Source organism: Chenopodium album, chromosome 24 (assembly GCF_948465745.1).
Source record: "Chenopodium album chromosome 24, dcCheAlbu1.1, whole genome shotgun sequence".
NCBI lineage: Eukaryota > Viridiplantae > Streptophyta > Magnoliopsida > Caryophyllales > Amaranthaceae > Chenopodium > Chenopodium album.
Genome location: NC_137857.1, coordinates 35,557,197 through 35,572,503, shown reverse-complemented (window position 1 = coordinate 35,572,503; position 15,307 = coordinate 35,557,197). Strand labels below are relative to the sequence as shown.

The 15,307-nt window shown below is 30.8% G+C and overlaps 2 protein-coding genes across 3 annotated transcripts; both read right to left on the bottom strand.

Moving 5' to 3' along the window:
- Positions 1-243: 243 nt before the first annotated feature.
- LOC145610209 (putative NAD(P)H dehydrogenase (quinone) FQR1-like 1) lies at positions 244-3,890 on the bottom strand. 2 transcript variants are annotated; one of them, XM_081665493.1, is made up of 5 exons: positions 3,806-3,890; positions 3,563-3,620; positions 1,400-1,493; positions 1,025-1,287; positions 244-676 (listed from the first exon to the last, which is right to left on the bottom strand). In XM_081665493.1, exons 2-5 carry the CDS (start codon positions 3,583-3,585, stop codon positions 445-447), a joined length of 612 nt encoding a protein of 203 aa, XP_081521619.1. In that variant the 5' UTR covers positions 3,586-3,620; positions 3,806-3,890; the 3' UTR covers positions 244-444. The 2 variants fall into 2 exon arrangements, with proteins under 2 accessions (XP_081521619.1, XP_081521620.1); XM_081665494.1 differs by having other exon boundaries at positions 3,811-3,888.
- Positions 3,891-11,779: 7,889 nt separating this feature from the next.
- LOC145610977 (agamous-like MADS-box protein AGL80) lies at positions 11,780-12,745 on the bottom strand. Its single transcript, XM_081666227.1, has one exon. It carries the CDS (start codon positions 12,707-12,709, stop codon positions 11,780-11,782), a length of 930 nt encoding a protein of 309 aa, XP_081522353.1. The 5' UTR covers positions 12,710-12,745.
- Between the last annotated feature and the right edge of the window lie 2,562 nt (positions 12,746-15,307).

Sequence of the window (15,307 nt, the reverse complement as noted above, 5' to 3'; positions counted from 1 at the left end):
AATTAAGCATCAAACTAAAACTGTAATCGATCTAAATGGGCACCCGACAGACAGAACTACTCCCGAAATTGATTGTTCTTCGTCGACACTGTATATACTTCTTTTTGTAGATCTCTGCTCCCTTTTTTTTTGGGTGTGGAAGTAAAAAATTCCAATGTTATGAAGATAGAAAGGGGGGAAATTAAATAAGAATGTAAACCTGTCAAAGAAATTGCTGAGTACCAATTATGGCAATCACACCAATTATTGAGTTCAAATTTTAATACATTTATATACTTTTGCCTGAGCAAATTTCTTACAACACATTCAAACAAATCAAGGATCCAGATACAAACATATTTGACAAAGCAAGCAATTGACGATATTGAAGAGCATACTTTATATGACAAAAAACAATATGCAGGTATCTACTAGTAAAAAGTGTTTTAGACAGAGTGAAGTATTTCAAGCAGAACCCTTGAGCTTCTTCGCAATGGTGGCGAAGTATTTGCCCTGGTGGAAAGCTTGCTCGAGTTCAAGTTCAGAAGGCTGTCTCGATCCATCACCTGCAAAAGTTCCTGCCCCATAAGGTGTTCCTCCTTTGACCTTTTCCATCTCAAACATACCGGCTCCAAATGTGTAGCCGATGGGCACAAAGATCATTCCATGGTGGGTGAGTTGGGTGATGGCTGTCAACCTGCATATATCCACATATTAGCACAAGTCTACTCCCTCCATTATGCTTAATTCATGCGTAACAATTTGCATCACACCAAGAAAAAAAAATATAAAAAGCATGGGAAACTAACTTGTCACAATAGAAAAATACTTATTTTTCTGCTAAAATAGCCCTTTTGTTAGCAAAACTCCATGCATTAGATTGCAAATATCAGATATTGTTATCTTTTAAAAAAAAAAGGATCCATTTTATTATGTATGCATCAAAGATCAATATCCTAATATTCCTAAACCTTTTCGAATGAGGAATGGTTCAAGTAATAATTAGAAACAAGAGGACAGAATACTTGAGCAAAGAGAAACTCACGGAGTGGTTTCTTGTCCGCCACCTTGAGATCCTGTACTGTAAAAGATGCCTGCAGGTTTCCCAGCAAGTTGTTGTGTTCTCCAGAGTCCTCCAGTGGCATCCATGAATGCTTTAAATTGAGCAGCCATCATCCCAAATCTAGTTGGGAAACCGAAGAGAAAACCATCTGCCTCAGCAAGTTCGTTAGGTGTGATGATTGGGGCATCAGTTTTTGGGGGTGCACTCATTTTTGCTAGCACATCCTCAGATAGTGTTTCGGGAACCTTCACAAATAACCCATAACCTTTAATAATTCTAATTATCCCCTCAAGTACATACAATCAAGGATTAAAACTATTAAGTATTTGCGAAGCAGGGAATTTTTATAACCCACACCTGCCAGAGTTTCGCTTCAACTCCTTCAACAGATGCAGCTCCTTTCAGTATCTCCTCTGCTAACTTCTCAACATGTCCATACATTGAGTAATAACTGCACCAGACTTATTTGCATCAATTCCCACACACAAGAAGTTGATTGTATCATGCCTATATAATCATAACAAGCACAAATGGGGGCAGGGCTATCATGCAACTTACAAACATAACAGTCCACGATATACTTCCATGAAAGACAATTATAAAACAACGTATAAGTTTTAGGGGCCAGAACAGCCAGATTGCTTTAAGGAAAAGTCGTAAATAATCCAAGAATGGCATAACAAATCCAATATTTCCATACAAAATTTGATAGATTATGGAATAGGGCTCTAGCCATTATTGTCATGCAAGAGACATGCAGGTGTACAGTCCGTAAAACTGGAAAAGGGAAGAGATGAACTCATCAGCAAAATCTTTTAGCCACAAACTAAAAAAAAAAAACAGGAAATTAATGCCACATCCAGCTGAATGTATTGAATTTCAAAAGGTGTAGATATCATACTTCGACAATGACAAATTATTACTGCAAGATGGCAGCCATAGAAGCAATCAAGTAGAGCTTTCTCATTGCAAAATTTCAAAGTATTTAACAGAAAGTCAAAACAATTGACAATCATTGGTCTTATCTCTAACAAAGTTTCACTCTCATTAGAACACATATTGCTAATGCAGAAACTACAAGTGTTTTTCATTTTTTCAGTCTACATCATAATACTGCTACAGTTCCTCTTTACATTATGAGAAAGTGTATCAATCTTCCTAAGTTTTAGTTAGGTAATCATTCAGGGGAAGAATATAAAACTAAATTTCCCAAGATAAGAGCATGGAAAACTAAAGAACGATAAACGAATAACAAATTCTAGAAACACTGGTCCACAAAGGGAGTAAAGTCAAAAGATAACAAAAGAAAGATAGCAACAGCCCACTTTGTAACTAACAATGCAGCTTTGCCACCATGCCTCCAAAAAGCTACTTTCTCTAACCAAATCACATTATTGATGCATATTATCAGTTACTTCTGAACAAGAGAGGCGTAAAATAGACAACTAGTACCTAAGTACCCAAAAAGAGTGAAATTGTAAAAGAGATCAACTTGTAACTTTCAGTAAGCCATTCAACTCTTCATTTCCACTCAGACTACCAGCAAGCAAAGGTTGAAATACGGACTTTACATATAACACACACACACACACACACACACACACACATAATTGCTTCTATTAGACTATATCTAAATCAAGCAAATGTACATCACAAGATTGTTAATTCCTCGAGTCTGGGAAGATAAATTTGCTCATGTTCTTCCAATTAACAATATGAAGAAGACATACACATTCAACAAGCCAACAAGGGGACACATGATCCGAGTTTGAGTAACATATATAGACACTTATCCAGCTCCCATTAAGCTTGTAATGGAGACACATGATCCAAGTTTTTGTGACACAAATTGGAGGATTTTATACTAAATACTCATACAATTGAATTTAAGGAAATCAGCTATAACTCAGATTCATTCAGCAAAACTATAAAGTTCTATCATTCTATTAAAAGCAGAATCTAACCACATAAATCAGCAAACAAGACTCAATGAATCAAAAATATTTCAACAACCCCAAATCAGATTGATCATTTACATTATCATTATTATGGAAGTATATGTTGCTAGATGAAATAAGGCATTCATTTTTGCAAGCTCCACCCATCCAAGAAAAAAAAAAAATACAATTAATGGGAAATAGTTAACCATGAAATCAAGAAGATATTAACCATAACACACCTACTAATTTCCATAATAATTATATTAAAAGAACAGAAAATTAAATTATCATGACAATGAATTAGGAAATAAATAAATTTCAAACATTGATGAACTGCTCATCACAAGTTAACCCAGAAATTTAAATCCAAGACCCGAGATCGAATCCCATTTAAATCAATAGCACCAATACCAACATTAAAAATCATAACCCAATGACAAAAATAAAAACAAAAAAAAGGAAAAACCCAGAAGAAACCAACATTATAAAAATGCAATAAACATCAATGACATTATACAACAAATGAATCAATTAATTAATAAAAAGAAAAGGGTAAGAGAGACAAAGAATGAGAAATTACACGATGTAGATTTTGGCCGCCATTAGAGAGAAGAAGCAAATTCAGGGTGTTTCTGCAACTGGTGTCGAAGAAGAATAATGGAATAAGAAATTAGTAGAATATAAAAAGTGATTAATAAGGAATGATTTGGAATGTTGAGGATAAATGGTGTATTTATAAATGATTAAATGGTGTATTTATAAATGAATTAAATGGTGTTTATGTACAGTACTGCTGAAAACCTGACATATAAGATGATTTTACCTCACCTACTTCTATTCGATTCTTCAGCATTCTTTCCTTTGCAGACGTATTTCTTGACGCGTCCTGGTTTTGGCCACGGCCTTTAGGGGAAAGGGTACTCCGTATATATTTTCTCGGCTTGTGGTGGGTGAGTATCCCAACAAGAGTTTTTGCGGAGACTCGAATCTGGGGTTGCTTACCACTTGAATCAATTCTTGTTGGTAACAAGATATATATTTGATACCATATACCTATACATATTCGGATGCACTTAAAGGCTAAAGTGTTATGTTACCAGGATTTACTTGTTATTTCATGTAGAAGTTGTGATAGATTTTACTATTATATCCTTTTCTAAGACGGAATAATGTCGAGAATATTTGAATGATCGGCTTTTATAGAGGGTTTTTAAGTAAATTGTGTTGTATACTGAATTCAGATTGGTTATGAATCTAAGGATTATGTATCAATATTTTCTGACGAAGTGAGTACAAATGTAAAATAGGACAACTTTTAGGGTGTGTTCTATTAATCTAATTTTCATTTATCCAAGCTTATTTGAATTTAATTAAACTTATTAGAGTTTGAAATTATTTTAGTTGTAATTTGAACTTCATCAACCCTTATCAGAACTTATTTTTCATAAACTGAACTTATTTGAACTTAATTGAACTTATTTAACCTTTATTAGAACTAAAATAAGTGAAAATAAGATGAACATAACAGACCATTAATGAAACATTAAAGTTGAGTATGCTTTATTAAGCATTGTACTTGTGCATTATTGTGATTATTATATACTATTAGTTTTGATTGGGGCAGACCAAAAACTTGGGAAGTGCAAATAATTCGTCAGCTCAAATATTAAATTCATTTTTTTGTTAAATTCTATCTAGTTTGTTTTATGCATAATTATATGCTTAATTATAGGGTAAAATCTAAGAAGAGAGACTGATTATCATTTTAGAGTCTGTTTATATTTACTGAATTGAGCTGAAGTGAATTGAACTGAATTTATTGAAGCTGAACTGAACTAAATTGAACTGAACTGAAATGAATATTTTATGAGAGAAGGAAATTATGAGCTAAATTGAACTGAACTGATTGGTGCTAAATTGAACTGATTGAAGCTGAAATTGAACTAAAGTGAACAGGCCCTTAAAACATGTTGGATAATTAGGTCACCTTGACTTGACCTAATTAACTCAGTTATGTATATGGGACTGGATAAAAACCAATTTGAAACTCAATTTTTCATGCTTTTCTCGTAATTCATCGAATTATAGACATAACATGACCTAATTTAACAAGTTTATGCAAGAACTTCTGGCTCAAACTACAATTTACTTTTGATCAAAAACACAATGTAACCCATAATACCTAGCTTAGTACTATAGAATGCGGCTAAATGTTTTCCATAGTAATCATTTTAAATTCCTGGTTTCTTTTTTAGTGTTACAATTAGTTTTGGGATGCTTGCATACAAGTGATACAACTTATTGACATCTTTTACAATTTTTTTTCCTCTTAACGGGAAAATCAATTACTTATATTAATATTTTTTTGTTTGAACTTCTACTAACATGTCATTATCCTTACTATAAATTAATTTGCATGCATGTATGATCCAATCATAATTAATAGACCCATTGTTGTAATACAGAAAAATGAAAATTACTATCTAGGGTTAAAAAAAAAAAAAAAAAAAAAACCTCTTAAATAAAAAAGGAACACTAGAATTTTTCATTCTTATAATATTTGGTGGTTCTTTCATTTTCTTTATCTTCTATAATTGCATAATTGCATTGGGTAAATTATCAGTCAACTGTTGTAGTGTTTAATTGCATGATTTTCTCTCGTAAAGAAGCCAATAATACAATGATTTATATCGTGTTTCTAGAAGGATGGGATACTACACCTGCTCAATATGTCACTTTGTCACTAATTTTGTAGTTGTTGGATTTTTTTTTTTGTTTATTTTTTGTTGGCTGTCTATTTCATCTGAAAAGATTCTTTGCCATTGAGTTAGTAGTCACTTATTTTTTTCCTAACTATTGGAGAATTCTACTTAATTTGCCCGAATTGTCTACGGATTACTACATTTTCAAAAGCAATGACATATTTTTACAAATATATTATTTTGATAGAAATACTAAAAAAATAAAAGTTGCTGGAGAGAATTTAGCTAAATCACTATCTAAATGCATTCTGCAAAAATTTGAGTTTGTATAATTATATGATAAGTGTGCTAAACAAAGGTATGTAGCAATTTTTTTTTTTTTTTAAAAAAAAAAAAGGTATTCCATAATTTTTAGTTGAAACTTATAAGATTTCAATAATTCAATTAACCTAGGTGTGTCATAACTCATCGGTGCACCAATTTATCATAGACAAGTTGGTGTAACAGTCAGTTTAATACAATTTTACAGAACAAAAATGTTACTTCAGAGTAAAAAAAAAATGTTATTAACAGAATAGTTGTTTAACGTTTATACTATGTGAAATTTTATGCACTTCAGAGTAATATCTTTAATGAAAAATTCATATGAAGTAATCTATATAATCAAAGTTTAAGCTAACCTAGCCCAACAATATAGTATGTGCTCAATACTTGTAATAATACTCACTATTTATATTTTATTATTCCCTTCACTTCAAAAAATCCATACAAGGGTTGTAAATTAAAATTAGAAAAAATTTAAAATAAAATCGAGTTAAAAATTTTGAATCACCTCAAAATGAAAAGTTATTTTGACTTTCAAGAATGATTTAAGTAGTCTAAGTATACGTAATACTTTATTACTTTGTACATGAATAAGTAGTACGTGTAAATTAAGCCAAACTGTTACAACAAATACGAGATGAACTAGTAATATAAAACTAAGAAATGAATCATACATATAACATATCCTTCAAATTTTGCATAACGTGGAGTTCTTTAGGTACAAAGTGAAATAAGGCAACTAAAATAATCGAGTGTCACAAAGACGATAATATGACTTTCTTTTACGACTTTTTAAAAAAGTTTTTAGGAGAATCTCATCATTCTATTTGTCTCTTAACGTGCTTCTTTTCTAATAATCAAATTCCTAACTTACAATTCCTTTTTCTTCCATTTATTTTTCATCACTTATAGAATGTCATTATAGCTAATCTTTTCCATCAATTATTCTCTATGTTTCTTAGACATGAATTTGACTCATTGAATTTGTACTTGATTTTTTCACCACACGAATCTAGGTAGTTGTGACCATCATGGTGCATCTAGGTGGTTGTTAACTACTGCGTTTTTTTTAATTTAATTTTTTAATATAATGGTGGATATGTAAAGATTAAGTTCATCTTTGATCTCTCGATATTGCTCTAATTCATTAAAATGAAGAAAAATAAGAAAATTTACTATCAATAAAGAATTTATCTCTTGGTTGTTGTCGATTAAATGTCCTAACTTAATTTGATGGTAGCTAGTTGCTTATTATGCTGAATAATGATTAACCTTAAATTAATTAGGGTCTGTTCTGATTGACTGAATTGAACTGAACTGAACTCATCAAATGAACTGAATTTATTGGAGCTGAACTGATCTGAATATTTTATGAGAGAAGGAAATGGGACCTCTTTATTTTTTTCTCTCTATCTCTCTTTACTCTAAAAATTATCTAGGAGATCGTAGATACAAAAGCGATGCAACTAAAAAGGAAGTAATATGATCTGACTTGATGGGAGTATAACACATCATACAAATTCAAGTGTGACTCTATCTTGAAATTGATCAATAACTTTATGTCCGATCCTAAAAATAGTTCTATGCATATAGTATTTGTAAGTAAAACCAATTTATAATTAATGTGATGATGACATTTTGAGAATCAATAAGTAAGGCAATGCCTAGTAATTTTAGGGTTTTGCAAATGTTTAGTACAAAACCCGCATGCCACTTATTATAAGTACTAATATCTTACATCAATAATTTTTCTAATCTTCATCTAATACTATCACACAATTTGTACCATTTCCTATATATCCACATCAATTTTATTTTATTTTTTTACTTATGCATTGTTATCCAATAAAAAAAAATGAAACTATAAACATATGATTTAATCATTTAATACAGTAATACAGCTTTGGCTTTAACAATAAAGTTGGTAGAGTCAATCTTCTCGGTTTATAATCATGGTATTCATTTGAATTATATATAGTGGTGGTTGCAATTTTTTGTATTTCTAGAAGCTGAAATTATGAAAGCACTTTCCAGGTATGTTGATCATGGGTCATCCCACTAATTCACTTCAATTAACAAAATATCTTGCTATTATAAACAATTAATAAATAAATTAAGTGTTACTTTACGTTGATTTTGTTGGGATAGATGTACGAAAATTAATGAAAAATGGATATAACAAAAACATATGGTAAAAAAATTTATTGATCTAAGGATTACAAGAACGGAATAAATCTAACCCGGCCCAAAAATAGGTTTAAACAAGAAAATCATAGCTCGATATGGTAGATAATGTTTGTTTCAAGGGAATTTTTCCCGATTTCCAAATTAGAATGTGTTGCCCCAACCCTAGACCCTGATTGTTGGGTTGTTCAAAAACAAATTCGAGTCATATTTTAGAGTGCGTAGTTTGCTAATGCAAAATTTCCACCATTTTCGGCATAATTTTCTCCTAAATATCGCAGAGTAATTAATTAACTCCCAAAGAAGGTTCACACTTTTTTTTGAAAAAAAAGAAGGTTCACACTTGACAGTATATGGAGTATTAGTTATTTTCTTTTTCATGTTTCTTTCAGTTGTTTATGTGGTATAATTAATCCCACCCATGAATATGATATGATGTCAAAGGGTTATATATTGCTCTCATATTATTATTTTATGTTTTCATTCCTTGGCTTTTTTTAATAATAAAAATTAAATTAATAATAGTGGGGAGCAGCATGAAGCTTTTGTAGTAGCAGCCCCAAGCCGACAACAAATGGAAAACAAAAATAAAATAAAACAAACAAAATTTTGAATTAATTATATGAAAAAATTAATATTCATCTTTTATGTTCCCGTATATGGCCCTACGATAATGGGTATACCATATTGTTACTTGGTTCGTATATGGCCCTACGATAATGGGTATACCATATTAATTACATAAAAAAATTACATTTTGTGTTTGCTATGAGATCAATTATTGAATCTTCTTCTTTGTTTTGTAGGAAATTGATCGAGTTGCAATTATCAGATTAACTTGGTTCTTAATAAGGTGCAAAGGTGTCCATTATTAGCTTTCGATCATCAAAAATCATCGAAATAAATCAAATAATCCATCTACATATATATACATCCTATACCCATGGCAAAGATGGCATGTCGTAGACCGCAATTTTAATGAATCACGAGTTCCTTGAGCTTATTATTTTCATAATTTCCCATTTACAAATATCAATTGCATGAAGTATCACTGCATAGTATAGTATACGTAAAATCATTGCATGAAGTCTTCGTTCTTGTCAATTCATCTTAAATTATGAGACTCATATAACGTATGATATATGAAGTATATAATTAATTTCTCTTAGGTTGTGTTTGGATACTCACATTTCATTTGAAATCACTGATTTCAATTCCAGAATTTCAATTTCTAGAATTCAATTCCAAGTTTCATGTTTGGCAAATTAAGAATTTCAAATTTGGAATTTCAAATTCCAAAAACTTGTTTGGGAAAACAAAAAATTTCAAATCCTAGATTCAAGCTAAAACGATAATACACTTCATCAGCAACAAAATTGATTTCTTTTTCCACCAAATTTCAGAATTCGTTTTTGCTTTTCGCTTTTTTTCCAAAATATAAACTTTTGCACATGAATTTAATCAACTCAGAGAATTAAAAAAATTAGAGAAAAAAAAAAGAAATAAAGAAGAACAAGAAATCTGCCGCACAAATTAAACAAATTGAAACTACAACAAAATTGAAGCATGAATTTGGGGAAAACTTAACAATAGAGAATCCCTAATTTCATCAAATTGACAAAATTAAACCAAAAATTAGGGGAAAAACGAAAGCTTATCAAACAAATTAAAAAGAGAGGAGGTTTGAAGAGTAGAGAAATTCAAAAGCTAATTCATGGGAGGATTAAGGTGTGCTTTAATGGAGGATTCAAGGTAAGCTTCAATGGCAAAGAGAGCACAAAAGCCACTACAATGGAGGATTAATTGACAAACACCGACAGAGGAGATCGAGAAAGCTCAGTATTTCCTTTAATGGAGAAGAACATTTACAGTAGAGAACTCACGATCTTCATGGAGGAGAGAGAAAATAGGAAACCCATCCATAGGAGAGAGAATTTGAGAAATTAGGAGAGAGGGTTGGGTTTTTTTTTAACTGTTGGAATTTCAAATGACACCTTTTAAGTTGGAATTTAAATTCAATCAAAATTAACTTTTGTTTCAAAACCTTGGAATTGGGCCAAATCCAATTCCCAAATTCAGAGTAAATCCAAACAGTGTAATTGGGCCAAATCCAGAATTTCATTTTCCAAACAGACCATTATATAAATTGGAGGAATTCTAGATTATTTAATTTGAGACCCTTCTTTTGGGTTCTAGATGATGATACAAGTACAAAAGTTGTGACTCATTTCTTCGAACCTTGAGGACTCTTCTTTACTTCAATTTAAGGGTAACCCTCTTTACTAAAGCATGTTATAAAGTTGTTAGGCTTTTATATATAAAGTTTTAATTAAGGTGATCCCATCCGGTCTTTCTTGCTTTATGATGTTCTCTTACAAGTGTTAATATAATTGACATTTATGTTCGAACAAAAATTTATCCCTACATTCAACAATAAGCAAGCAAAGATTACATATTTCATTCTAATTTTTAAAGTTACCGATTTACATCCGCTTTCCACTGAATATATATGTAGTATAAAATAAAAGAATCCCCTCATCTAGCTTTTTAGGGAAAAAAAAAATAAATCAAAGAAGGTTTTACTGTACTACAAATACTTTGAGAATAAATATACCTCGAAAATTGAAATGATGCAAATACTTTGTAACCAAAAGAGTCGTGGGAGAAATTTACATGGATAATTGGTGCGGAAAAGTTTCATAGGCGTCACGTTGAACAAATTAAAGCAATCACTTTGGCTTCTCTTTCTCACACAATTGCACTACTTGCTTAAACAAACCTTTTGGTTTCAATGAAATGCACTACCTGTTTTCTTGTATGGTTTCAAATTTTAAATGAAGTGCGAGTATCTTTTAAAAAGCTTTGTTCAAGTACTAGATTATTTGGTGGTATATATGGTATCATGTTAAACACTTAAATTTTTACATCCATTAACGTGGAAATTAAATGATGTTGAAATCAATGAGGATTTATTTGTTAAATTGTTTGTCACGAAATTTGAAACTACGCAAAAAGTCTTAAACAATAAATAATTGAATAGAAATCACGAGCACGATAAATTTATTAACTAATCTTGACCTATTCAAGCTAAACTCATTAAGATGGAGTCATTAGACAAGGAGTTTTGATCTTTGTATGCATGTATTTTATTGGAAGGAATTGAAAAATATAATTAAATTAGTAGCATCATGTTTATGATCGAATGTACATGCTAATTAAGGGAATTACCTTGTTCAAATAGCAAAGGTTATTGATTAAACAAAAATTGATAATTCATCACAATAAATTTGAACCAGGCTAAGAAATTGCATACTTTAATTTGGTTACATAAAAACTAGAAAGGATACTCAAAATAATAAGCTTAATTATTCCAATAACATATCACTTTAATTTAAACATTCTTCGATTACACAACCAAGACTAAAAGCTGATAAAATTTGTGTTCATCTAATAAAACACATAACTTGCAATACTAAAATAAGAAAATCTAAAAATAAACATTGAAACCCTTCAACATATCATGTCCATACTTCCATGATATCATAACCATTTCATCATCATGACCATCATCATCACCATCATCATCATCAAGGGAGGAAAGCATTACTATTGGACCACATAGATGGATTATTAATAGCATGCCCATTGTAGTCACCAAATTGACCCATCATCATTGTCATCATATTTGCATTATTAATGTTATTACTAGTATTACTACTAGTACTAGCACCACCATTTGTTACACCACTTAACCCATTACCCAATGACATACCATGATGATGTTGTTGAGGAGGCGGAGGAGGAGGAGGAGGAGGTTGATGATCAAATGTCATCGGCGGACCCATCATATCCATAAATGATGACCATTGTTGCATATCATCAAGATCATCTCCTAGTCCTTGCAAACACTCGCCTTCCATTTTTGTTTTTGCTTTTGTTTTAGGGCACATCGAATGCTGATATGGTGGCAAGCCTACCCCCGAATGAGTATTAACATTATTGTAAATATTGTTGTTATTATTGTTTTTATTAGGGCGGAGATTTTCTTTTTTTAAAACATCAAACCTCTTGTTAATATCACCTAAATGTTGATTAATCACCCAAGTAAGATCACTTAAGTCTAATAAACTCATATTTTGGATGCTCTTACCAGTCAAACATTGGTACATAACTTGAGTCATGTCTTTTTCTCTATTATCCTTTTGTTGCTTCTTAAGTTGTTCATGTGCCTTAGCCACCCTTTGCCTTAGGAACTCCTCTTGGCTCACCATCTTCTTCACCTTCTCCATCTCCGGCAGCCTCTTGAAGCTCGCAATCACGTCTTTGGCCCCGGATGGTGCGGGCCACACCACTGGTCGGGTCTCATACGGGCTATAGAGGATAGCACAAGCCTTGACATCACATAGGGTTGTCAACTCGTCCATCTTCTTCAATAGGCCTCGCTTTCTCTTCTTGTAGGTTGCTTTTCGGGCCGAGTCATTAGCGATGAAGGCTAGCTTGACCTTCTTCCTTGTCATTGTATTAGAGAGGAGAACAAACAAGAAGAAATGGGTTTTTTTTTTTTTTTTGGGTGTGATTTCTCCTAAAGAAGTAAGGGGTTTATATACACTTTTTTGACAAGGAAAACTAATTTATGACAAGATTATGATTTTAATTACAATTATATACCACATTATTTGTGTCATTAAAGTAGAAATTAAAATGCATTATGAATTATTATAGCTGGATTAAGATATTCAAATGTATCATCAAAGATAATTTTTTAGGTTGACTGCATGGTTTGTAACTAGGATAAGAATTGGTTTTAATAGTTTTAATTAGGAAAATATGTTGATATCATAAGAAAAAGGAAAGAGATCTTTTTATGTAATTAATTTGTTGATTTGTTAGCATTGATTATGTATGAAATTTTTTTTAAAGCCATTGTCTCTAGACAAGGATAATAATGTTGTGTAGATTTCAAATTGATTCACGTATAATATATGATAATAAGGTAGTTAATCAATTTGATATGGAAAATATTTAGTCAAATTGTTTTTTTTTTCTTAGCTCATGTATGAAAAAACACAAGTTATATTTTTATGTGCGAAAAAAAGAATAACTTGGGACAACAAGATGTGGTATCTTATGACTGCTCAATTCTATGAATTAGTTGACATGCTTTGACTTTTGATATTATTCACAAATTCTGGTTTAATTATCTTTTGTGATTTATAGATATGCGAAAAAAATGCAGTTATTTAGGATCGTGTGCTACATATCTTTGTTGAAGAATGTGTGTTTCCAAATAATAACTTTTTATTATTTTTATTTTTTTAATAATTAGATATATTCAAGGTTGAACTAATGCATTGACAAAGGTTATTAAAAAAAAATGTCAACTAATTTAAATAGAAGAAGTACATGTCATACAATGATGAATGAATCATTGCCACAACCATGTAATGAATATGTACGTATCAGTAATTCTGTATGATTTTTCTAAGTATCTTGGTAATGAATTGCAATTAAATAATATTATAATTATTTCACTGTGGTTATTAAATCTTTAAAATTAACTCTCATTATCCCATAATAAAGTGTATAATCTATACTTCTATACTTTAGTATTTAAAAACACAAACCACAAATTTTTCATATGACACATGGCATTACAATTCACAAGTCACTCATCTATTTATGTTTAAGTCTTTATGCATTATACAACTTGCAAATTCAACTAAGAAAATGAAGTGTTTTATTTCCACCATAATAAAATAATGTTTTAATTAATACACATTACATAAACATATAAATTATAATAAAAATTGTCTTTTCATCTCTAAGACTTTAAATATAATTTAAAATAATATGTCATTTTATATCCCACAATCTTCACATGTATATATTTAACTAAATTCATTCATCTTCTTTCACGGTTCTACCCTCTCTCACTTTTTTTAAAAATTTATTTTAAGTTTAGAAATGAAACAATCTTCCGACATATGAAAATAATTAACCCAAGTAACAACCCGTGCATTGAACGGGCCAAAAAGCTAGTTGATTTTAATTAACATGATTTTAAGAATAATTGGTGATTGTATGAATATTCATTAAATATTATGATAAGGATAGTGTTTGAGTTTTTGTTAAAGAGAATAGGTACACGATTGCTTATGATCTCTCTATACAAGAAAATGGTCCTCATGTAATATGAGGGTCGTGTTAAAGAGATTAGGTACACGATTGCTTATGATCTCTCTATTCAAGTTTAATTATCTGCTAAATATTATATAATGACCCTCATATTAAAGATGTGGTAATTTACATCGTCCCCCATCCCTCATTCCCCTTTGCTATGGTACGTAGCTTCTTGGTAACCTCCTTAATCAAACTAAATTTTGATGAATTAATTTGCAACTACGTACTAGTAACGTGAAAAAAGTACTATGTGGAATAGGCTCTTTATGTGGTTATTATCGGTAACAGCTTCATTCGATTATGCTTTATAAATGAAAACTTTGGTCCCCTTCTATCCTATTGTCACTCTCTATGCATGCATGGTTACAAAAAATGGGACATAAAATATTGAATATGTATAGTATAGTATGGTCATTGGACCAGTTTTACAGATTGTGATTTGTGTATTAGTGTATATTTATGTGCTTAATAATATGTGTCTTTTTATATGAATTTAGCTCTATACTTTTGAGGTAGGGCAACCCATCTTTATGCCATTATCTATTTTATTTGGAGAATCTTTTTAATGGTAAAGAGAGACCTTATTACTATGACTTCAACTTAAGTCTCATACACTTAGCTTCAAAGACCTAATTTACATGATTTGGAACTCAAACTTATAAATTTTGAGATTAGAACCTTATTAAGTCTTGATATGACCCCCTTGGAGAGTTATATTATGTATTAGATATATGAGATATAATCAGTATCGGAAAATATATCGTCTAATAGTATGATTGTAATGTGTATTATCAACAATAATAACAATTATTGTAGTGACAATTAAGAATTTGTATCCCCACCTCAATCAGTTTACAAGGGGCTAATTAGCCCAACTAAATTAGTGGTACTTAAGCAAACAGTTGTCTTCAGGCCCATATATATTTGGAAGTCAG